This window comes from Zalophus californianus, chromosome 8 (assembly GCF_009762305.2).
Source record: "Zalophus californianus isolate mZalCal1 chromosome 8, mZalCal1.pri.v2, whole genome shotgun sequence".
NCBI classification, from domain to species: Eukaryota; Metazoa; Chordata; class Mammalia; order Carnivora; family Otariidae; genus Zalophus; species Zalophus californianus.
Genome location: NC_045602.1, coordinates 38,306,546 through 38,329,020, shown reverse-complemented (window position 1 = coordinate 38,329,020; position 22,475 = coordinate 38,306,546). Strand labels below are relative to the sequence as shown.

Here is a 22,475-nt window from a genome sequence, read left to right as displayed (position 1 = left end):
CTTAGGGCCTTTAATGCACCCCACGAGGCCTCCAGAGTCCCTCATCCATGCCCACTGACTTCTAGTCTTCCCTGCCCCCACCCTCCTCCCTCTGTGGTCCGCAGTACCAGCCCAAGGACGGGCTGTATTATAGGGAGGGTGACAGCGCCCAGGCACTGGGATGGAAGCAGATGCCACTTGCTGTGAGGATGGGGCTCCCAGGCTTCCCTCTGAGGACCCCAAGGGTCCTAGAGCAACAAGGTCGCGAGAATGCACTCTCACGGGACAGAGCCACAATGCCCCGCACTGGACGCCCCAGCCTTCCGGTCAGGGATCTCCAACAGTACCTAGCAGCTCCTGTGACCTTGGGGTCAGGTGGGAGAGCTGTCTAGTTAATGGCTCTTCTGCATTGTTCTTTGGGACCAGAGAGATTAGAAACTTACAGCCCTGCTCTGACATCTTGAGTTTCCTTATCTCTTGAGCAGAGGCCTCCCCTGGGAAAACTATGCGCCCTACCGTCTCCTGTCACTTGTCCCCCGAGCTGGTCCTAGTTGCTATCAAGGACCTCTGCCATTGTCATGCGGCCCGATCTATCGACCCTGGGGAGGGAGGTGCCTGGGTGGGAATGAAAGACGGTGAACTCAAAGTAACCAAATGCTGAAATCTCTCAAGAGACCAGACTCTTAAAACAGATACCTCCCTGCTTGGGGCAGAGGTTGCCCTGTTACGGTTGGGAATGTCCTGGAGGCGGGAGGGGTAGAGTCTAAGAATGGCCTGGAACACACTGAAATTGGAGGAGCTGTTTGTTCTCCAAATGTGTCCAGACACAGCCCTCTGGAGCTGGTGAGATAGGGACATCTGTGGACTCAATGGCCATCATGTTCTGTTGACATCATGGCATTTGTACAATGTCCTGTAATTCTGAAGGCCACACTGGCCTGCCTTTCTGCTATACTACTTCAGGGTTCCAAAAGGCCCTAGCATCTAAAGAGTGTTCTGGGCCCAGTGACCACGGAGAAAGGCCTTTCCTTCTATGTCCCTCTGCACCGCCGTGGGTTGGTCCCCAGGGCTTGGCTTACCTCACTCTCCCCCCAGTCAGGAGGTGCTTCAGGGGTCCCCTTGGTGGCCTCACCCTCCACAGTCCACGAGAAGGAGTGAGGTTTGTAGGTGGGCACAGGGAATGAAGGCGTGGTGTGTCCGCTGTCATCAGCTGCGCCATCCCCGAAACCTGGCTCACTGTCCAGTTCCCACAGCACTCCCCCTCCTGCGAGTGGAGGCTCTGGGATCTGGCGACACTGGGGCTCAGGTCTCACATCCGTGCGGGAGTCTGAGAACCCCCAGGAAAAACGAGCTCCAGAAGCACTGGTGTCCGAGCAAGGGCTCTCCAAAAAGAGGGGATTGTCGAAGAATATGCTCTCCTCCTCAGCACCCCACTCCGGGGAGGAGTCTGTCCCTCCCTCCCTTGGCCACACAGAGTGCTGGTTCTCCCCCTCAGGGCCACTGCTGTCTCCCCCTGGGGCCACCTCCACCGGTAACCTGGGGTGGAGGCCTGAGCTCCGGGGGCCTGCGGGGCTGGAGGGGAAAGGGGGGAGCTCCACAGGGGCCGCAGGGAGGCAGCACCTCAGCTCAGCCCTGAGCCCCTCTGTCTTCTCCAGCTCCTCCTCCAGGTCCAGGACACACATTTGGGCCTGCAGGATGCCTGCCCAGAATACCACCTGGGTGGACGTGCTCTGGCTCTGCCTCGGGCTCCCCAGAGGATGGCTGTTCCTGGGTGACCCGGGGGCCGCCAATTTGTGCCTGGGCTCCCCCTGGGATGAGGGCAGAGCATCCGGCCTCTCAGGAGGCTCAGAGGCCCAGGTCTGTTCCCCACGAGGTTCGGGAGGGTCAGGAAGGCTGCACGTTTCCCTCAGGTGTGCTTCTGGGCTGGGCTGCAGGTTGTCTCCCAAATAGAGGTTGAGAAATTCCATGGGCTTGGGGTGTTCAGAGAGTCTGTCGTCACCCATCCTCCAGAGTGCAAGCTGCTCCGGTGCCCCCAGAAGTGTCTGCCTTCACAGTCCCATTGTGTGGATCCGGGGGAGCGCTGGCCCGGGGGAGGGTGGGGGGCAGCGGGGAATCCACGCCTACCCTGCAAGTGCCCAAAGCAAATGTGGGTTAGCGAAGGGCACCCAGCCCCTGGAGGCCCACGTCTTGTGTATCAGACAGGTTTCCGGCCCCGGCTGAGGGGCACGAGCCCTCCACAGCCCTGCCAGGGGTGAGGGGGGCACCATGGATGCTGTCCGCCCCACAACCCCAACTGCTCGCACCACGGCGGCACCTGCTCCAAAGACACTCATCTGTTGGCTGAAGGTGGCCAAGTGGCCTCGCTGAGAGAGATAAACGGGACACACTGGATCTTTCTCTTGGGCATTTGGAACGGAGAATGCAGACCCTGAAGTGGTTGGCGGCAGGAGTGGAAGGTGGATGTTCCTTAGAACAGCACGAAAGCAGTGGCAAGCCGAAAACACACATCAGGCAACGTACGTGGGAGCCAAATAGATACAGACTGGAGGCGAGGAGCCCGGGGGGGGCCTCATCCTTCGCTGAGCTATACACTCAGCCGGCGGCCCCCAAGGCAGGACCCTCAGCCCCTGGGCCTACCCCGCTACACGGGGAGGAGAGGGAGTGGCCGAGCCCACGGGGGCAGCACCACACCTGCTCATACTGCCCAGTGCATGGGCCGCACCAGCACCACATGGATGCGGCCAAGGAATCTTGAAGGGTATTTTCCAGGAGCGCACGTGTCCATCCTCTGCATGTAGACAAGTCACATGGCTCTCTGGGTGGCCCTGAGAACAATGGCTTGTTTTGAGCCCACGGACACTATGCAACTCCTGACCCGACCCGTTCCCCAATTGGTAGTGGATCCCAGGCCGCTCAGGGTTAAGTGCACGGGCCCTCCCAGCGCAGGTACCCAGTACTGGGTACTGTAGTGGATCCCAGGCCGCTCAGGGTTAAGTGCACGGGCCCTCCCAGCGTAGGTACCCAGTACTGGGTACTGTAGTGGATCCCAGGCCGCTCAGGGTTAAGTGCACGGGCCCTCCCAGTGCAGGTACCCAGTACTGGGTAATGCACCCCTGTGTCCATCACATCTTCTCTGGTTTTCCCTTTGGCCCACTTCCTTCACTCATGTGTTTCCACCCTGAAGTCTTGTGTGTGCTTGTGTGCTGTATTAAACTATTTGGGGGAACAAAGGTATAAAGAAACACACACCTGCTCCCAACTTGTAACCACCTGCTGCCTACTTATTGGCCTACCATGAGACTCTTGATAAATGGGAACCCCCAGAGCTGCAAAACCGGGGTCAGGTGGGGGGCCTACTGTCCAAACCTATTGCTTAAGGTCACCTGGAAAACATAGCTTGGCACCGTGCCCTCTTTCAGGAGGGCGCCTGACAGAAATGACACAGGACCACCATGAAGTTCAGTTTCTTGTTCCTCCTGAGGGCCTCTTCCTAAAAGTCCCTCAGAAAAAGAACCCCTTTCTGGACTTTTCCCTCTCTGTCCCAACACCCCCAGTCCACCCTTGGAGCAAGAATCTGTCATTGCTGAACTCGGGCCTCACAATCCCTGGGGAAAGCCCCTGGCCAGCCTTCAGGGCCGCCAAGTTCCTGCAGTGACGGTGGAGAACATACTTTCCCCAAACGTGGGGCTGTTCCTTATTTTTAATCTTGTATTCGGTGCTCTGAATCAAATCGGTGTGCCCTGGTCTCGCCCTTGGCTCTTCTCGGATAGGTCTCCTAGTTCGGCCTTTGCTCCTTCTTGGTTCTCTGTCTCCACCCCACACCCCAGCCCCCAGTTATAGGCTGAGGATGCACATGCTTTGCTCCCTCAGTCCTCGGCTGGCCCAAGGGGCAATCCCAGAATACCTTCCTCCCCCTAAGCAGCGGTCCGTTTTCTACTCTCCGACCTCTCTGCGTAAGAGAGCTGCCATCATCCTATTTCCAAGGGGGAAGGAGGAGTGAATCTCGCAACCCACTTGGGCAGTCTGTACTTGGGCAGCCCCTCCAGATCCACACTTCCCTCTCCAGGCCAGTGTGAGAAAGGAAGGGAGATCCCCCCGCTGCAGCCTTCTCGAGCAAGCAGCCCACAGGGTACAGGGAACACTGGGAAGGCAGTTCCACTAGGAGACAGAGGTGGAGGGAAGCACCTTGTTTACAGCTCACTTCCAGACCCCAAGGCCGATGTCCCTTGACCCTCCCCTTCCCTGCCAAGACCTGGTCTATTTGTGCTTAGCTGGCTCCCCTCCCCACACCCCTGCTCTGGTGCTTCTTCCTCCACACGTCCACACATTGTGAGTGTGTGCCATCCTTGGGAGCACGTCCCTGTGGCCATGAGAGCACTTGGCCTGGATGACATCCGTCCCCCTACCCTCATTAGTGAACTCACTTGATAGGAAAAGTTCAAACGCCAATAAATGGGATGGGAAATGCTAGCTTCGGCCCATGGAAAGGCCATCCTGAAATTTGTATGAGACAAGAGTCCCACGCATTCCTCTTTGCAAATATGTACTTCTAAATAACTCTGTATATGAATTAAGCCCTACCCGTAGGGCTACGGGTAGATGTTCATGACTCTGCTAGGCATCAAAGATCACTGGATGTGCCTTCCCAGAAGAAGCCGGGCATTCCTCAATGGGCTCCAGGGGAAAAAAATCAGAAGCTGTAGCAGTTTTCCAGAGACCAAAAAGGAAAGAGCCGATTTCTGGGGCCTTAGGAGTCTCAAGGGTCCGAGGGAGGTGGGGTGGGGACTGGGGGATGGAGGGAGGAAGCAGACACACAGACAGACTGATTGAGCATTGGGTGGGGGAAGAGGTGTGCGGTTTGGCTAGGCCATGACTCTGAATCAAACTCGACCTGGCTACACCCCACCCCTCACTCTCGTCTCAGAGCATTTATCCCAGGGTGTGACTGCGGGTGCTTTACCCACATGGTCCTCATCTGCATCCCCTTCCCAGAACGTGAGCACCAAGAAGAGAGGTTCTTTGTGCTTCTGTTCACCTGTCTCAGTATGGACGTGCTGAAGGACTGTATCAGTTGAGTACGTGTGTTTTACCCACTCCACCTACAAAGTTCAGGGTGGGGTGCGTGTCCTTACACTTTAGTTCAAGTGCATTAGAAAGTTAAAGGTTAGTGTTGCCTTGAGAAGTTCGGGACCGCCCGTGGGACACCTGGAGAGTTAGAGCCCTCCGGAGGTGTTCCTGGCTCTAGGCTGGCAGTTCCAAATGGGCAGCACACAGCTCCACAGTGGAGTTGCCACCTTTAGCAAATATACATATAGGATGCCCAAAATTTGGGACATACTGATACTAAAAACTTACTCTGTTTAACTGAAATTCACATTTAACTGGGCATTCTGTATTTTAGCTGGCAACCCTACCCCCTGGGGGAGGTGAAAAGAATGTACCGAGCCCCCGCAACACACCCGTCACCCAGCTCGGTGCTTTACAGCTATGAGCTCATCTGTGGGTCTTGACAGCCACCCCATGAATGAGACAAGTGGTAACATTTCTTTCCTACTAATAAGGAAGCTAAGGCTCAGAGACTGTCAGAAATGGACCCAGGGAGCTCAGCTAGTAAGTAGGGGAGCTGGGGTCTGTATCCAGGTCTGTGGCTCTCTTAAGTATCACTCTCTCTCCCCACCCATAAATCAGTTCCCTTGGGCCTTCATGAATTAAACGAAGCATGAATTACTTGTGAAGCAGGGTCTCTTGAATTCATCTGTTTTCCCACAGTCCAGTGCAATGCCTGCTTTACTCAGAAGTGGTACTCCAAAAATGTTTGTGGAAATGAGAAGATGGATGGATGGATGGATGTAAGGGAGGGGTAAAGGGGGTGATGGATGGATGGATGGATGGATGGATGAATGGATGGGAGGGAGGGAGGGATGAATGGGAGGGAAGGATGATGGATGGATAGATGGTGGATGGTTAGATGACATGATGGAGGGAGGGAGGGAGGGAGGGAGGGAGGGAGGGAGGGAGGGAGGGAGGGATGGATGGAGGGATGGAGGGATGGATGGATGATGGATGATGGATGGACAGATGGATAAAAGGGAAGGATGGACGGATGGGTGGATGGATGATGGACAGATGAGTGGGTGGGAGGGATGGATCCTCAGAAAGCCCCTCTTCAATAACCTTACTAGAGGACTCGGGAGACTGAGGCTTGGAGGAGATTTAGCATCATTTTGGCCTCACAACTTCCTCCCAAGGGCAGTCTGCCCATGAACCAATCACATCTTCCTTCCTCCCAGGAAGCCCAGTGCCCTTGGGGTAGAGCTTTCCCAGAGGTAGGGTCCTGCCAGGCCAGCAGCCAAAATGTTCCTATGGGTCCTGGCTCCCAGGCAGCAGCTGGATAGAGAGGAGGAGACGTGAGGAAGACCCATCAATCATCTTGTTTGTGCTCTCGGCCTGTGCAAGGCCATTGTCACGGAGAGTTTAAGAAGTGTCTCTCCTCCCCTGCCCCCTTTCTTCCTCTCTTTCTCTTCCCCTTCTCCTCTCCCTCTTTCTCTCCTCCTTTTTTTAATTGCTCCTCCCTGAATGAAGGGGTAGGATGAACTGAGGGGTGACGTCACTTCCTATGACCATCAAGGCAGTCCCACTAGTCACCTGGCTGGGGGCAGCCTGACACAGCAAGGGCCAAGGGTGGAGCAAGGGCTTTCCTTTCCTGGGGGTAGGATGGCACCTCTCAGGCAGAGGTGGGCCAGGAACTGGGGACCAGAAGCCCAGGTCTCCCACACCGAGAACTTTCTTGGTTTACTTTCTCAGCCCTGATGTTCAGTGAAATCTCTGTTGAAATGGCTTCTCTCAGGTATCCTAACCAGAACAAAGGGGGAAGAAAGTCTGCCACGTGCCTCATAAGGTGGGTTTTGTTCACCTCCAAAATAAAGCGGCCCTCCGTTGGTTTGGGGAGCGGAAGGATAAGTTCCGGGAGAAGTGGAATGACTCTACGGAATCCAACAAAATGCTCTGAGCTCCAGAGATAGTGAGAGGAAGGAATGGGAAAGAGCAGAGGCTAGAGGCGGGGAGGAGGCTGGGGAGGTGCCCCCTCTTGACCCTAGTGGGGAACGCTGCAGGGGCTGAGCGGGGCCTGGCTGATGGGAGTGCAGGACGCAGAACCTGATTGCTGGGGGATTAAGGGGCCTAAGTTCCCCCACCCCTACCCGACCTTGCCCTGGGCTTCAGTGCGACTTTGTCTTGATCTTGAGGGCAAGGAGACCAGTTGGCTCCTGGACTGTACTTTTTGAGAGTGGGTTTGCTTTTCACCCCCCTGCTTGCTGCTTGGGCACACAGCCTGTACTCTGAAGTGCAGGGAGGCCACAGGAGGCTGGGGGAGAGCCTGCCCCGAGAGGGGAGGTGGCAGCCTTGAATGTCTGCAGCCCCCCTACGTCTGGAGGCTCACAGACGAGACTGAAGTCCTACCTACAACTGACGAGCTCTGTGACTCTGATCAAAAACTTCATTATCTGTAAAATAAGGAAATAAGATGGACTAAAGCTGTTCTGTAGATTTGTGATAAAGCAGGACGGGCCTGAGAGCTGCCGCTGGCCTGGCCCCCGGTAGGTGCTCAGCAATAGCATGTCCTGCTCAGTTCAACTTTGCTCCTTTGCTGGTCATTTAGAGAAGCCAAAAACAATAAGCCCACAAACAACCCTCCCAGGGGGCTCCCTCAACGCTCAGCCTCCCCCCCGCCCCCCCGCCCCAGGAGCGACCTGTCTCTGTCCCTCACTCCCTTTAAGCTTCCAGACTCAGCAGACATTCTTCCCTTTTGCCCTGGAAATTTTTCCTTCCTATGGAAAAAGCAGAGGCTCCTGGCCCGTCCAGGGATTTAGGAGATGGCCTGTCCCCACATAGCCCTCGGAGGAGCCAGGTTAGGGATATCATCCGGAGGGCAGAGGAAAAGAGAAGTTCCTTATCTGGAGTTGCAGGACATGCTCCTGCCTGAACCTGGGCCAGAGCACCGTGAGAGACAGGACTAGGGGCAGCCCCACATCCTGCCCACGCGGAAGAAGCCTTCATGCAAGTGTGCAGTGGCGGGGGGGGGGGGGGCAGTGGTGCTGAGGACCCTGCGGGGGCGGGGGGGGGGGTCAGCTGGGGCTCAGGCAGAGAGGGAGAACAGAGAGGGAGGAGAGAATGGTGGGGCAGAGAGGGTGGGGGAAGAGAATGGGGGGCAGAGAAGATGAGGGGCAGAGATGTTGGGGTACAGAGAGGATGGGGCAGAGCACTGCTGTGTCCCCAGAGCAGCTGTCCCCTGGGAAGGACAAGGACCCCCGAGGAGGGCTCAGGGCCAGGCTGGACCACCCTCACCCCCCCTTCTTGGGTCTCCCCTTCCTTCCCCTGAGAGCCCAGCAGCCCAGGTTCTAAGCCCTGTGCTGGGTGGTTCCTTATCTGTAGAAAGCAGCAGCTCTGGGATGTTCTGAAGGCCCAGGAGGCTGGGGAGACAGGCCCATCTGAGGCACATTCCTTCCAACCTGGCTGAGCTTCAACAGGCCGGAGGGGTATTTATTATCTGCCGACGACAGGTCACCCTCCCCTGTCTGTCTTTAGCAGAGGAGTGACACCAACCCTAGGATCTTAGGCCCCAAAAGGCCCTTCCCTCCGTGAGACTCCATCTACCATGAGGATGACAGCTATGAGCAGAAGGCCTCAGTGTCCCAAACAGGAAGGCTTCTGTGAGTAAAACGATGGCCGTCATGCATCAGGTCCGTGGGTCCAAGCCTAGGCTGCCCTGGCAAGCCAGCTACTGGGGTCCCTAGCACTAACCTGTCCTCTCAGGGTGCGGCCCGGAAGGCGAGGTAGAGCTGGGGGCCCCCTAATGGTGGATTCTGCATCTGAGCCCCTGCAGCACCTGCACCCAAAGCTGCCCCCGCCCCAAAGCCCAGGCCTGTCTGGCTTCCTTCTCTCCAGCCTCTCCAAGGCTCACTGGGGGCCTCTGGCCACAAAAGCCCTCACTGGGTACCCCGCCCCAGTCATCACTAGGGACCCAGGGAGGCCCACAAGGGGTTCAGGAAGGAGCCCCTTCCTCTGCCCCGTCCCCCTTCGTAATTGCAGACCCCCAGCGGCTCTGGAGAGGCCAGGGTAAGTGGGGGCCAGATTGGGAGGGGTAGGTTGAGGGAGGAGGGGGACAGAGAGAAGGAAGACGAAGGTGAGGGCGGTAGCCCTGCCAGGCTCACAGAAGGTGTGGACGCAGTGGGCCCACAGGGGCCTCCTTCCTGTCCACCTGCCCCAGCAGCTACCACAAGGGCCCACATCGGGACCCTCCGCATCCCCTGCTCCCCCCAGCTCCCTCCCGGGTGGGCGCCACCCCCAGCAGGCCCACCTTGCTCACCTCCAAAGGCCCCAGCAAAGGGTAAGCGGGCCTTCCCGATGCAAGGGCCGTCCACCCGTGAATGGAGAATGCGGCTGCCGTGCTTCCGACTTCCGCTCCCCTCACCAACACACGCTCACCCCTCCCAGCCTGCGGCCTCCCCAGGGCTCCCGAGCTGCTCACCACCTCACACTTCCTGCCCACAAGGCAAGCGCCTCCATTCCCAGGCCCACTGCCTCTGGCCCCTTTCCCCAGGCCCCCCTCTGCCGGGAGGCCCCTACCCTGCACGAGGCCCGGAGAGAAGTGCCGACACCCTTCTCCTCAGTCAAGGGCCCTGGGGAGAGAAAGGGGAAGGTGCTGTGCCCTGGGCTGGGGACAGGCCCCTCCCCCTTCCTCCCTGTGGTTCTGTCACCAGGTTCTCATCTCTGCCCCAGCTGGCAGTCCCTTGTTGCCCGGCACCTGGGGGACAGAGGAGGGCCCTGGGCCTAGCAGCTTTCCTTTTTCTGTTTCTCATAAATGACATTGGGAACGCGGCGTGGCTTCTTCTCATGTAGGTAACCGCGGTGTGGCTACAACTATCTTTTTTACAAAGTGTCCCCCAGTGGCACCTCAGCCGCCCCTCTCAGCTCCTTTATGGAGCATTGCTATATCCATTACAGAATGGAGGCAGACCCAGAGAGGTTATGCCACTGCCTAGGGTTGCACAGAAGAGGTTAGAACTCAAGAGTGTCTGACCACGAGAACCAACTGTCATGCATTCCCACTGCTGAATTCCCATCATGTGTCTGCAGGATGCAGGTCGCAGGTGTCCACGAGTGTGAGACAGAGGCTGGTGGGGAGCCACGCTCACTCACCAGTCTCTTCTCTCTCTGCACAATCGACGTCTCCAGCCCCAACCGCTACCACTTTCCCTGCTGAGGCTCCAAAACCCCTGCACCCCGCCCCCCCACCCACAAGCTCCAGTCCGCACCATTACAAGTGTCCAGGAGACCCTGCCACCGGCTCCCAGAAGTAGAGTGCCTTCTGACCCAGGCCACCCCGGCCCATAGTTTAGAGGGCCTAGCTCCAGCTCTACCCTTCCTCCGGCTGCGTCCCTCCCTCACAAGGCCAGGTCCACCAGGCCCACCAGGCCCACCGGGCCCACCAGGCCCTTCTCCACCACCCTCAGAGCACCCAGGAGCCTGGAAGTCTCAGCTTCCCGGCCCACGTGCCATCTGCCTGCCATGAGGAACTGCATCACCGCTCTGTGCGGCCCTAGAGACGGGGAGGGCATGGACGGGGCTTGCACCTGTAGGCAGGTTGCCCCCCACCCCAGCGTGCACACTTGGTACAGGGTAGAGAAGCGGGAGGGGAGGTGGGCAGTGGCAGGGGCTGGAGGTTGGAAGTGGGCTCGGCTGCAGTAGCCACATTTGCGGGAGGCCGAGAATCTCAATTCAAGCCTGGACCCCCCGGTCACTATTAAGATGGGAGGTAGGATGATAGGACCCACTTTATAGAAAGAACACTTTGTCGGCTGCAGTTGTAACTTTTACATATTCGAACACATCCGATGGGGCCCTCCACTGTTCACTCTCTGGGGCTGGCAAATGGGAGGGCAGGCTTATCTCACCAGTGCCTCAGACTCACTGCAATGCTGACCCGGTTCCTCACCTCCCCCCGGCTGCCCCTCCTTCTGTATTCGGGATTTTAGAGAACTGTGCCCAGCTATGTACGCCAGGAACCCAAAGTCACCTCAGCCTGAATGCAAACCCTCCCCCGAGGCCTCGGGCCTCCCAGGGCCTCTCTGGAACATGGCCCCTGGTGGCCAGCACCCAATCCTCCTGCGGTCCCTATGTGAGAAGCTGCTGAGCCCTCAGGAATAAAACACAGGACGTCTGTCCCCAGGGAGGGTCCAATCTAGTGACGGGGGCAGAAAATAAACAAGTGGCCTAAGCAATCAACATCTGATTGTAAACTGTGAGGGATGCTGAGGAAGGAAGGGGCGGGGAGCATGGAGGGCCGGCAGCAGGGACGGAGGCAGGGGACCAGCAATGCTTGTGGGGACCTTTATACCCTGACGAAGGGGAGCCAGCATGTCTAGTTCCTTGCCTGAGACTGGAAAGTTCTTCATGCATTAAGGGGACAGAAAGCGAAGCCAGTATGGCTGGCCAGCTGGCTCAGGGGACAGTGGGAGAAGACAAGGCGGGATGGGCAGGACCAGATGCCAGGGGGTCCCCGGTGGTCAGCCAGCGTGCATGCTAAGCGGGGGAATGGCAGGTCAGGGAGCCCTGCCATGTTGGTTTATAAGACCATCTGCTGCTGTACGGACAACAGCCAGTCAAGGGCTCACTGAGCGCAGGGAGACCCATTGGGGGCTCCGCAGTCCAGGGGAGGCGGGCTTGGAGGGGTGCAGAAAGAGCAGAACAGGGGAGGCGGAGGACTTGGGACACACACTGGGCTGAGTGGGCAGACCAGCTGTTTAAGCAGAAGTGAGCGTGGGTGAGCAGCACGAAGGGGCTATGCCGCGGGCTGATGGAGACTACTTGGGACAGGTCTGCAAAGGAGAGTGAGAAGGGGCTGTCAAGGAGGGGACAGAAACATGGGGAGTGTGGCATCACAGAAGACAAGAGGAGGAGATAACTTTAGAAGGAGGAAGTGGTCAGCTATGTCAAATGCTGCCAGAAAGGCTAGGGAGGTGAGGCGCAAAGTGGCCATCGAATGTGGCCACACGGAGGTCATGGACAAGCAGGGGTTGGGGGAGCAGGGGGCATGAGGGGATCCGAAGCCAAGCGGCCATGAGGTGAGGACTGATGAGGAGGGGAGGACCTGGGGTCGACCTCCCAGACCCCGACCCCGGGTCTGCCCCCCCCCCGTGCGCAGCCGTGATCCTGGCACCAGCAGCTCCCGTGACTGCCCCGCGGCTGGTCAGGCGGGGCCCAGTGCTCCACCTCCTCCGTGTGTTTCGGAGTCCGCACGCTCCCTGCCACGTGACCTTCTCAAGGGCAAGGCCCGGCGTTCACCTGCGGAGCACCGAGGCTGTGGGGCAGAGGCCTGGCTCATAAGTGCCCACCGCCACTTGAGGAATGAATGAGCGAAAACCACTCATCGTCTCCTCCTGGATCGCTCCGGGACAATGCCATGGGCGATGGAATGCGCCCCCCCCCCCCGCCTTCCTCCCAGGCGGTGGGGCTCGTCTGCAGGCCAATGGGGCACGTATCTAGGGGTGTGGGGCGTTCCTGCTCACAGCAATCTCCAAAAGCAGACTCCCCGACTGGTGCTGCCCCTGGCTCCCTTCCATCTCCGAGCTTTCATCTCCTTCCCAAGGTTGCCAGGACTGAAACTCTGGAGGGGGGAATCCCTGGATACAGGCAAGGAGGGCACCAACTCAGTGGCTGTGGGGCTTGGAGGAGGGCAGGAGGAAGGAAACGGGCTCTTGCCCCAGAGCCCTGCCAGCTCGAGCTTTGATCGGCCACCCCTCCCCGTGCCTGGCCCACCATCCCCTCCCCAGGGCCCAGAGGACACCCAGCCTCCTCTCCTGACCACAGCCCCTGGGCACGCAGCCTTGCCAGGCAGCCCCTTCCTGCCTCCTTCGAGGTAAGAGACTTCCTGTTTGCCCACAGAGGAAGCGGCTCAGCACGGGTGGGGAGGGGGCAGCTGATAAGCTGAGCACAGAAGAGGGCATGGGGCCCGCCTTCCAGGAGACGGGCTCTGGGGATTCCAGCACCCAGTCTGCCCTCCTGCGAGGCGGAGGCGTGAGGGGGGGCGGGCGGCAGGGAAGGGAGGTGCACCTGACTTGCCCCTGCCGGCCATGTGCTGACATTCACCAGGCCCTTCACAAGCAGCATCTCCAGTGCGCATGAAGCTGGGGTGGGAATGGGGTGTTATTACCCCCATGCTGCCGAACAGATGAGGAGACGGAGGGTCTGAGCAGTTACTCTGGCCGCATTTGAACCCAGGACTGCCAAACCCAAGCGAATCCACTTTCTGCTCTACCCCGCTGCCACCCGCATTCTGCTGATGGGAAGGAGCAGGCCTTCTCTCCAAGCGAGCAGCACTAATGGCAGCATCTCTCCCAATTCGAAGCTTCTAGAAGCTCACTACCATCCTTTCGGGGGCACCAGTGGTTGGGCAGCGTGAGAGCCAAAGCCAGAAGTACTCAGTGTCCTCCTGTGTGCCTAAAGGACAAACTTCTGTCCTTTAGGGATGCCTGGGGGGGAAGGCGGCCACATGCTCCTTCCTCCAGCAAAGGCCCTATTCCCTCCCAGCTCTCCAGCCTCCACATGCCTGGGGCCTCAGGCAGGACAGTCCGGAGGACACCCGCCTCCCTAAACATTCCTCTGCCAGGTTAGATGGTTATAGTTGCACTGGCCCACGTGACTCTGGGCCCCCTGGGGATCTGAGCCCAGAGCTGGGGGCTGGGAGGGGTGTGGGGGTGGTGGTGAGGGCTTCCCTCCCTAATGCCTATAGTCCTAGAATGGGAGGGAGAAGTCTCTCAGAGGCAGGGCCACGAGGAAAGGGACCCAGTCCGGCGGCAATACCACCACCAACCACCCAACACCTATGCGGGCCCCAGTGCGGCCCCTGGTTTCCTGGAGCGGGGCAGGAAGTATGACAACAGTGAGTGACAAGCTTCTACCTCTTGGACTTGGTTGCCCAATTCCGTGGGCACAGATGCCCAGGCCACGGCTCCCTGGACCCCAGACTCCGTCTGCCAAGGCTCCCTTTCTCCGCTCCCTCCCAACTCGGCGCGTCTGCAGACGGGCACCTTCCCTACAGCCCCCCCGTCCTGGGTCTGCCCTCCTTAGGGAAGCAGCGGGTAGGATTCCAGCCATTCACCTCAGTCTCCAAACCCCCTTGGCACCCAACAGATGCTCACCAGCATCTGCTGAAGTCCGGGAGCATGCAGTTGTTCTAGTGGCAAAAATGCTCACAACCTTAGCACCCACAACTGGGAATTGGATAATAGATTATGGTAGAGGCTGTAGCCATATGGTAAGCCTCAGCCACCTTTAAGTAGCTCAGTTTTAGAGAGTATTTAATGCAGTGGAAAGACGCTCATGGCATATTATTAAGAATACCAATTACATATTCATTATGATCTCGATTTTTTAAAAACCTTGTTTGTGTATTTAGGCAACAAAATACCAAAGCATCGGTTGATAGTGGCTATCTGTGTGTGGCAACAGTACACGTGATTGAAAGTTCTTTATACTTTTTTTGGTATGTATCTAATTTTAAAAAATAAATATGTATTATGTTTACCATCAGCAAAAATAAGAAAGGTATTAGGAAATTAAACATGCTGAATTAAATAATGACTATTTCTCCTCACTTTAAAGACTGCGATGTTCTCTGCCAACCTCGTTCCTCCTTTCCAGTGGAGGCGGGGCGCTAGCAAGCCGCAGGGAGGGCCTTCACCGTTTTCGACCCCTCACTGTCACCACCCCTCAAGGGACTGCCAGGTGGCCTCTCTGCTGGTGGAGTGGGGACCTGCTTGGAACCCCAGAGTTACTATGAAGATTATTTTAAGGTGAAGACTTTTGAGATTTGACAGATGCAAGAAGAAGGCTTCTCAGTGCTTCCCTCATCTGACTAATAGCAGCAACTTCTGGAAAATAAGGGTACCATAAATTCCTTCTTCAGGGTGGAGCTACTCCCAGAAGACCATATAAAAACCATCCCAAATCCCTTCTCTAAGAAGGATGATGGCCCTGAGGGACACTCAAAGGCCACCCATACCATAGAGACAAACGTTACCACAAACTTTCTCATCTCTCGTTTGTTCTAAAAACCCATTTGTCTTTCCTAAAGAAACCTACTGGTTCTTCCCATAGAAGCCTTTTTCTCCCTGCCCCCATCCCCCTACGAAGTTAGGTATATAGGCTTTTCACCATTTCACAAGCCAGCTACTTCTTGGCTGGCTCTCAGGGGCATGCCAATATACCTCTTTCTACTGTTAACCTGTCTTTCGTCAGTTTAATTTGCCTGTCTCAGTGACTGAATCTAAGAGGGTAGAGGAAGAGTTTTTTTTCCCTCTCCTACATGGCAAAGATGACCTCCTCCAGGACGCCATGAATCTGAGGCTGTGTTTGCCTAAGCAGGTACGTGGTACACATAATGAACATTTTTAATAGTTGAGGATTTATTTGAATACGCATTTAAAAAATACCCGCGCTTCCACAGATGTTATTTCTTAGGACCACATGGAAGTAAACAGTGGCTACTTTATTTTCAACATTGTGTGTCGTCAAGGAAAAGTATGAAATAAAATCGTACAGGTGGAAAACTCTTCTGTCAAAAATCATGACAAGATACTTAGTAAATGAGTAGACACTGTGTACGGCTGACTCAAACCTTTTGAGCATTTACTTTGAAGAAAGAACTGGGAGTTATATACGATAATGCTAATTAGCTCTGATCAGTCATTAACTGCTGAACAGGACAACGAGCAGGAATGGAAGGCTCCGCTGTTACAGAAAAGAGAGAACAGGTATGCTCTGACCTGGCGAAGGAGGAAGACAACACTTAGAGCAAGGCATTTCCTGGGGCCACCTGAAAGGCCCCGCACTTCCCCGGGGGTGCCCGGGCTTAACCCTGCCCAGCGCAGCAAAGCCCTGGGCTTCTTAGTGCCCTCCCCGTGCCAGCAGGAGCTGATCTGTGCTCTGTCCACAGTCGCCCGCAGGGACAGAGGGGCGGCCTGGAGTGGCAGCTTCCAGTGGGAACGGCACTGGGGCCTCAGAGCTCACCCCTGGGAAGAGAGCCCACACACCTGCGCCGCCCGAGGCCCTCTCCCTCCTGTCTCTGCACGTCTATGCTGCCTCCTCTGAGGCAGCACCGGGAGACACCAGGAAGGCAGGGCCCACCCCGCCCTCACCCCTGCCCAGGCTCCCATGCTGAGAGGAGGCTTCCCTGAGGTCACGGAACCAGCAAAGGGAGAGTTCCAGAGTGCACCCAGCCTCCTTGGCCAGCTCAGCCAGTCCATCCACTTCTCCTCCCCTGCCCGCCGCAGTCTCTGCTCTGCCTGGGCCGCTCTTGCCTACACTCTCTCCCGGGATGACCTCCCTCACCCCACAGGTTCGTCTCCCACCTGCTCGCTGATGCCCGGGTCCTAACTGCCGGCAGGAATCCTCTAGCCGGATGAGCAGGTCTTAGATTTAGTAGCATGCCCCACAGTATGCCCATGTCCCACGAACACGCCTTCCCATTCCCGTGCCCAGGCCCGCCCCTCCTGGGTCCTGTCTGCGGCGTCACATCCGCCCCGGTCTCCCAGGTTAACAGCCCCGACACCAGGCCAGACTCTTCCTGACCCCGGTGCCCCGTCCTGCGGCTTCACCCTCCCCGGCAGGTGCCACTGCTCCACCCTCACCCCAGAGCCCCCACCCCCTCACCAGGAGAACGGCAGGGACCTCCTGCCCCTTCACGTGGGCAGAAGTCCCCAGTTCTCCAGGGGATCACTCCTGCCCCTGAAAAATTCTTCCTGCTGACTCCCACCCCCTCCGTCACCCATGTTGCCATCAGGGAAGGCCCAACACTGGCATGGAAGACCCCCTAGCCTCTCCCAGGACCACGCATCCACACGCTGGAGCATGACCCTGAAGTCTAGGGGAGTCTAGGGGCCTCAATGCTCCCGGGACTTTGGCGCACTGGGTCATCTCTGTTCCTGTCCCCACTCTCCAATGCATCTCTCCAATCCTCCTCGTCCTCCGAGCCTCTCCCCATAATGCCATCTCTCCAGACAGTCTTTGTAGACCAAGCCACGTAGCCAATGAGGTTTATGCAAGGCGCGATTCTTGCTAATTGAAAAGAATCAACTGTTAGAGGAATTCCGTAACGCCAGCTAGGGAGCGCGGGGCAGAATCGGGAGTGACGAACTGAGGGCTCAACACAGCAGTCAGATCCATCTTTTTTAAAAAAACAGCCTCGGGTTTAAAAGGCAAGAAGAGCATGATTTGTAGCACAATACAATTTATGTAGGTTTAAAATACATGCATACATAGATCAACATCATCTATTTCTCTAGAATACATCCCGGTCCCAGGAAAAACCTACCAGAAATATATCCATGGAGCTGAGGCTCACAAGCAGGGCAGGGGGAGATGGGGAGGGGCAGTCGACGGGACAAGATTTGAGGGGTGAAGAAGAAATCCTAATAAGACCCCAGATAATTCAATCACAACAACAACAAGACGAAAATCCAATTTAAACCGAGACAAAGAGCTAAAAACACACGTGAGGTTCCTAACAGCACTCACTAGAAATACATATGAAAACTACAATGTGGTGCCAGGGGTTTCTATCTGTCACGCTGCAGAGCAAGAGCTCCAAGTCACACCAAGGCTCTGGAAGGCCGGCTGGCAGCAGCAACCACCACCTAAAATCCTCGGGGCGTTTAAATCAGTCATCCTGCGTTCATGAACTTCTCCTGCTGAAACAGTCACAGAAGTGAGCAGGTATGTAGGCACAAGTGTGCTTAACGCACTACTGTCTATCACATCAAACCCACACACAAAAATGGGGAGAACCATCTCGAAGCCCATGGAGGACTGACTAGATGAACATGGTGCCTCCACTCAGGGAGACATTACAATTTAAAATGGATCAAGTATTTCCATAGGTCCTGAATCAGGTTAAGTATCTCCAGTAAAACAAAAAGAAGTACAGAACTGAGTATTATTACTGTTTGTGTAGAAAACGAGAAGTTACACATACTTGTATGCTCCTTTACAAACAGAACCTATCTCCCTGGAAATATTCTCTAGAAATCGCCTCTGAAGAGGGGAACTGAGAGCACAGGAGGGGGAGGGAGATTTTTCACTGTGCACCCTACGGGCTGTTTCAATGAACATTTATAAAAAGATTTTTAACACATACAAGTGATACCTTTAAAAATACTTTCTAAAGAATTTTTAACCCATGCAAATGTTATCTTAAAAAGAACAAAAGAAGTGGAATGGGCTCCCAACCCCTACTGTCTTCTCTAACCACCCCCTGCTGTTAGGCGCTAGGATCCCTTTCCATTGTGGACAAACATCCCTTCAGCCAAAACCTCCCCCACCCCGTCTCTGTCTCTCAGCACTTGACTCTAAACTGTACCACTTGACTGTAAATCCTGATTCTTCACTTGCTAGCTGTGTAAAAGTGGGCAACTTTCCTACTCTGGGTCTCAGTTTTCTCATCTGTGAAATGGGACAGTACCACTTCGCACAGACTTGCTGTGAGGATCTGTGTTTGCGCATAAGGTGCTCAAAGGAGAGCCTGGCATACAGTACGTGTTCAATAAATGTAAATTATTATATACTCTTCTGTTTTCCTTTTAAGACTACTACTGAGAAAACCTAATTAAAGAATGAAAGATTATTGGAATCTTCCAAGAAGGCGAGTTTTTCTCCCCATATCCAGTTTCCAGAGTTTTTACCTCTTTTTAAAAACTTGGGATCGGCCTCCCACTTTAGCTCTCTTTTTTGTGGGCCCATGATGGTGTTCTTGACAGATTCTGGGTGTAAGGAAAGCAAGTGATGCCTCTCCCACCAAGACACATACTCTCTATCTCTAGTGATCATCTATTCCCCTGCTCAGTGTAAACCACCAGGCTTGACCCTGGGTTTGCCAGGGAGCATATGAATCTTCCTGCCACAGCACCTGGGAGCATCACCTGCTTTCCTGGATGCCTCTGGTCATCAGGCTGAGGCCCCGTCCAAGGAGAGCCTCTGAAATGCCTGCTCGCCTCCCCATCACACTGACCTCCTTCCTGTTCCTCCGGCATGTTCAGATGCCCAACATGCTCAAGCCTTATTTATGCCTCAGGGCCTCTGCACTTGCTATTCCCGCTGCCTCGAATGTTCTTCTCTCAGAGAGTCACATGCCTCTGTCTTATCTACATTCAGGTCTCCATTCAAATTTCATCTCCTCAGCACAGCCAGTCCTGACCACTCTATGAACACAATAGCCCATCACCTTCTAACCCCTCAAGCTACTTTCTTTCTCTTCGTAGCATTTATCAGATAGGACCTTAAAATCACTGTTGTTGTTGTCTATTATTCGTTTCTCCACACCAGAAAATAAGCTCTGTGAGGGGGCAAGACGGTATTGTTCACTGATGTATCCTTAACACCTGGAATAGTGCCTGCAAGGTACAGGCCCTCAGTAAGCATTTGTTGAATGAACAAATGAGCGAGCGAGCCCACAGAGCCTGTCTTCCGGGAAAGCTTAGAGTTCCGCCTTGATGTAAGCCCCCCAAGTGTACTCTGAGGACTCCAGAGAGGAGCTACTCACCACTCACCCATTGCTCACTCACCCCTCATGGGCAGCTCTCAAGTCCCTGCTCATGGAAACAGAGGACATCCTATTCTGAGCCCCCAGAGTTTTAGGGCCTGAAAATCGTACATCCTCCCACCTCATTTAGAAAGCTTGTCCCTTGTCTAGCTAAGGGCTAATTTCTCTTGTCTCACCACCATGCCCATCACCAGCCAGTGTCTTTTGTTTTTACAGCATTTATCACTCTCCGAAATAATGTGATTCACCCCCTTGTTTCCCTCTCATACAATTCATACCTAAACAAGAGCAGTTGTATTTCCGATGCCTACCTGCCTGATTAGTAGTTAGCACTCAGTAAATATCTGAGTTGAATGAATGAATAAACGAATGGCTCTTCTTCACAGGCCCCACAGAGAGAAAATACCATGTCTGAAGAACGAATCACTCAGCACTATCTGCTGTCTAACCTTGACCTTGGTGTACTTCTTAAGCAGAGGGGCTCACAGACATCCAATTAGTTGCTAATTACATTCAATCAGCGCTGGGCTGGGGAAAGGGCTGGGCTGGGGAAAGGGCTGGGCTAATGAGGTTCAAGGGCAGGTGGAGCCCCAAGCTGCCCAGGCCCTCATTTTGATGCTGGCCTCCTGACCTAGCATGCAGGCCACAGCCACAGGGGTCTGGACGCGTGCACTGACCAGAGCAGCAAAATCCATCTTGCAGCATGGAAGAAACCAGCAAAGAACGCACATCCCTGGCTCCACCGTCCTACTGAAAGGACAAGCCAGACTCCATTCTAGGACCAGAAAGGAACCTAGAGGGGATGTGAGTTTGTTAGCTGAGCAGACACTGTCTACCTTCCCGGGAATCTCTGATGTCTGGCCAGACACCCAGAGGGGCCAAGGAGAGGGGCCAACATCCAAGAGGGCAGGGAGGAGGTCAGGGGCCACTGCGGCACAGGGCGACGGACACTAGCAGCGAAGCTCTCGCTGTCACCCAGATCCAGCCGGCCCAGCTGGAGAAGCCTGTGGAGCCACCGCAGCCCAGGCCCCGGGCTGACTCTCCCAGTGGGGCACTGTCGCCACCGTGTGCCGTCCCTGTCACCAGATTAGGGTGGACTCTGAGGGCCCCCTCCCCCGCTCGCTCTCCACCCTCCCGCGGCCTCTTCCCGCTCTCCCCGTCCGCGGGCCCCCTCGACCTCGGCGCGAGGCCCCGCAGCCCAGCGCAGGTGCTCCCCGGCTCGGCGCGCCCCGCGCCCGGCACGCAGTCACTGTCGAGGGCGGCGGGGGCGCCCCGGGCCCGGCCTCCCCGCGTGCCCTTACCCACTTCCCGCCGGGCTCCTGATCCGGCCTCCCGCCGGCCCGGCTGCCCCATGGCCCGGCGCCCGGGCGCGGGCCGGGAGCGCGAGGGCTGCGGGCGGCGGCTGCGCGGGGGCCGCGCGCGTCCTGCTCGGGCGCCGGCGGGAGGGACTGGGTTTCCGGGAGGGAGGGCGGCGGCGCGGGCGGGGAGGGGCGGGCTGGGGGCGAAGCCGTCCGACTGGTCTGACGGCCGCGGCGCGGGCTGGCCCGCCGGCCTGCGTTCTCCCGGGCCCGAGCCGTCCACGGCCGGGGCCCTCTGCTTCGTCTCTCTCGGCCCAGAAACCGGAAACTGAGGCCAGACCCAGATGTGTGCACGCCTCGAGCCGCGCGCTGCTCCGGGTCCCCGCAAGCCCTTTGGGCGCGAGGAAAACTGCGTGATTGCAGAGCCCAGAACTTCAGCTGTCTGTGCGTGTGCACTTACGGCGCTAGCTAGCTGCTGGCTGCGTCGGGAATTGATGGCGTGATGGCGAGTCGTTGGGTTTTGAAACGAGCCTGTTTTAGCAAACATATCCTCAGACATTGGTTGACATTGGCAAGAAGCTTTTTTCAGGATTCCACTTGATGGCACTATCTAGTTTCTATTTCTGTAGTTGTGTAAGGCACGGTGTGTGAAAATCCGAGTTAAGTGATTCCCTATTTCCAGCATAGCCAGGGATAGATATGTAGCTCTCTCCTAGAGACTGGCAACCTGGAGAAGCCCATCTCCTTATCTGATGCTGCCTAAAATGGAGCTGACCAGGCTCTCTACGAGGAACAACAGCTAATGTTTATTCTGTTAACTAGGTGCCAGGCAATAGCTCTCTACCTGTCCTAACACATGTAATCCTCGCAACTACCCAATGAGGTAGGAAGCTTTTCACGTAATGAAGAAACTGAGACACAGAGAGGTTAAGTAACCTGACCAAGATCACACAGTCAGAAGGACCTACAGTCCATGCTCTGCATTACCACGCAGTGTTGATGCTTTGTCTTTCTTAGAGGGGGCCCCAATGCTGGGTCCGCAATCCTATAACTTATTAATGAGTCAAAGAAGACATCGCAGGGAAAAAGGAAACACTTCAAACCAAAATGGCATAGACAGAGAAGCAGATCAATGTAGCAGAATCAGACTGTTCAAATATAGATCCATACACATATGAGCAATTGGCACCTTTTCAAGTGTCAAGGTAATTCAGTGGAGAAAGAAAAGTCTTTCCAGAAATTGTTCTGGAACACCTAGAAATCCACATGGTAAAATGTGAACCTTGGGACTTGTATCTAGAGTAAATAAAGAAATCTTTCAATTCAATAACAAAAAAACAAATAGCCCAACTAAAAGATGGGCAAAGGATCTGAATAAACATTTCTCCAAAAAAAGATACACAAATGGCTCATAAGCACAAAAAAAAAAAAAAAAGATGTTCAACATCATTAGCCATCAGAGAAATGCAAATCAAAACCACCATGAGATACTCCTTCACACACTGGGCTGACTACAATAAAAAAGAGAGTTAATCTCTCTGTTGAGAAACTGGAACCCAATATACTGCTGGTGGGATTATAAAATCATAAAATGATCTAGCAAC

The 22,475-nt window shown here is 55.6% G+C and overlaps 1 protein-coding gene across 4 annotated transcripts in view; it reads right to left on the bottom strand.

Annotated features, from left to right (window-relative positions):
- PSD4 (pleckstrin and Sec7 domain containing 4) overlaps nt 1-21,004 on the bottom strand; it is a 34,744-nt gene extending 13,740 nt beyond the window's left edge. For 2 of the 4 annotated variants that reach the window (XM_027623325.1, XM_027623328.1), the window contains exons 1-2: nt 9,344-9,637; nt 1,059-2,104 (exon numbers count right to left, since the gene is read on the bottom strand). In XM_027623325.1, coding sequence (XP_027479126.1) covers nt 1,059-1,982 — 924 coding nt within the window. In that variant the 5' untranslated portion in view covers nt 1,983-2,104; nt 9,344-9,637. Of the gene's footprint in view, nt 1-1,058; nt 2,105-9,343; nt 9,638-20,874 lie in introns of those variants that run through there. The other 2 variants (XM_027623326.1, XM_027623327.2) reach the window with 2 other exon arrangements.
- Between the last annotated feature and the right edge of the window lie 1,471 nt (nt 21,005-22,475).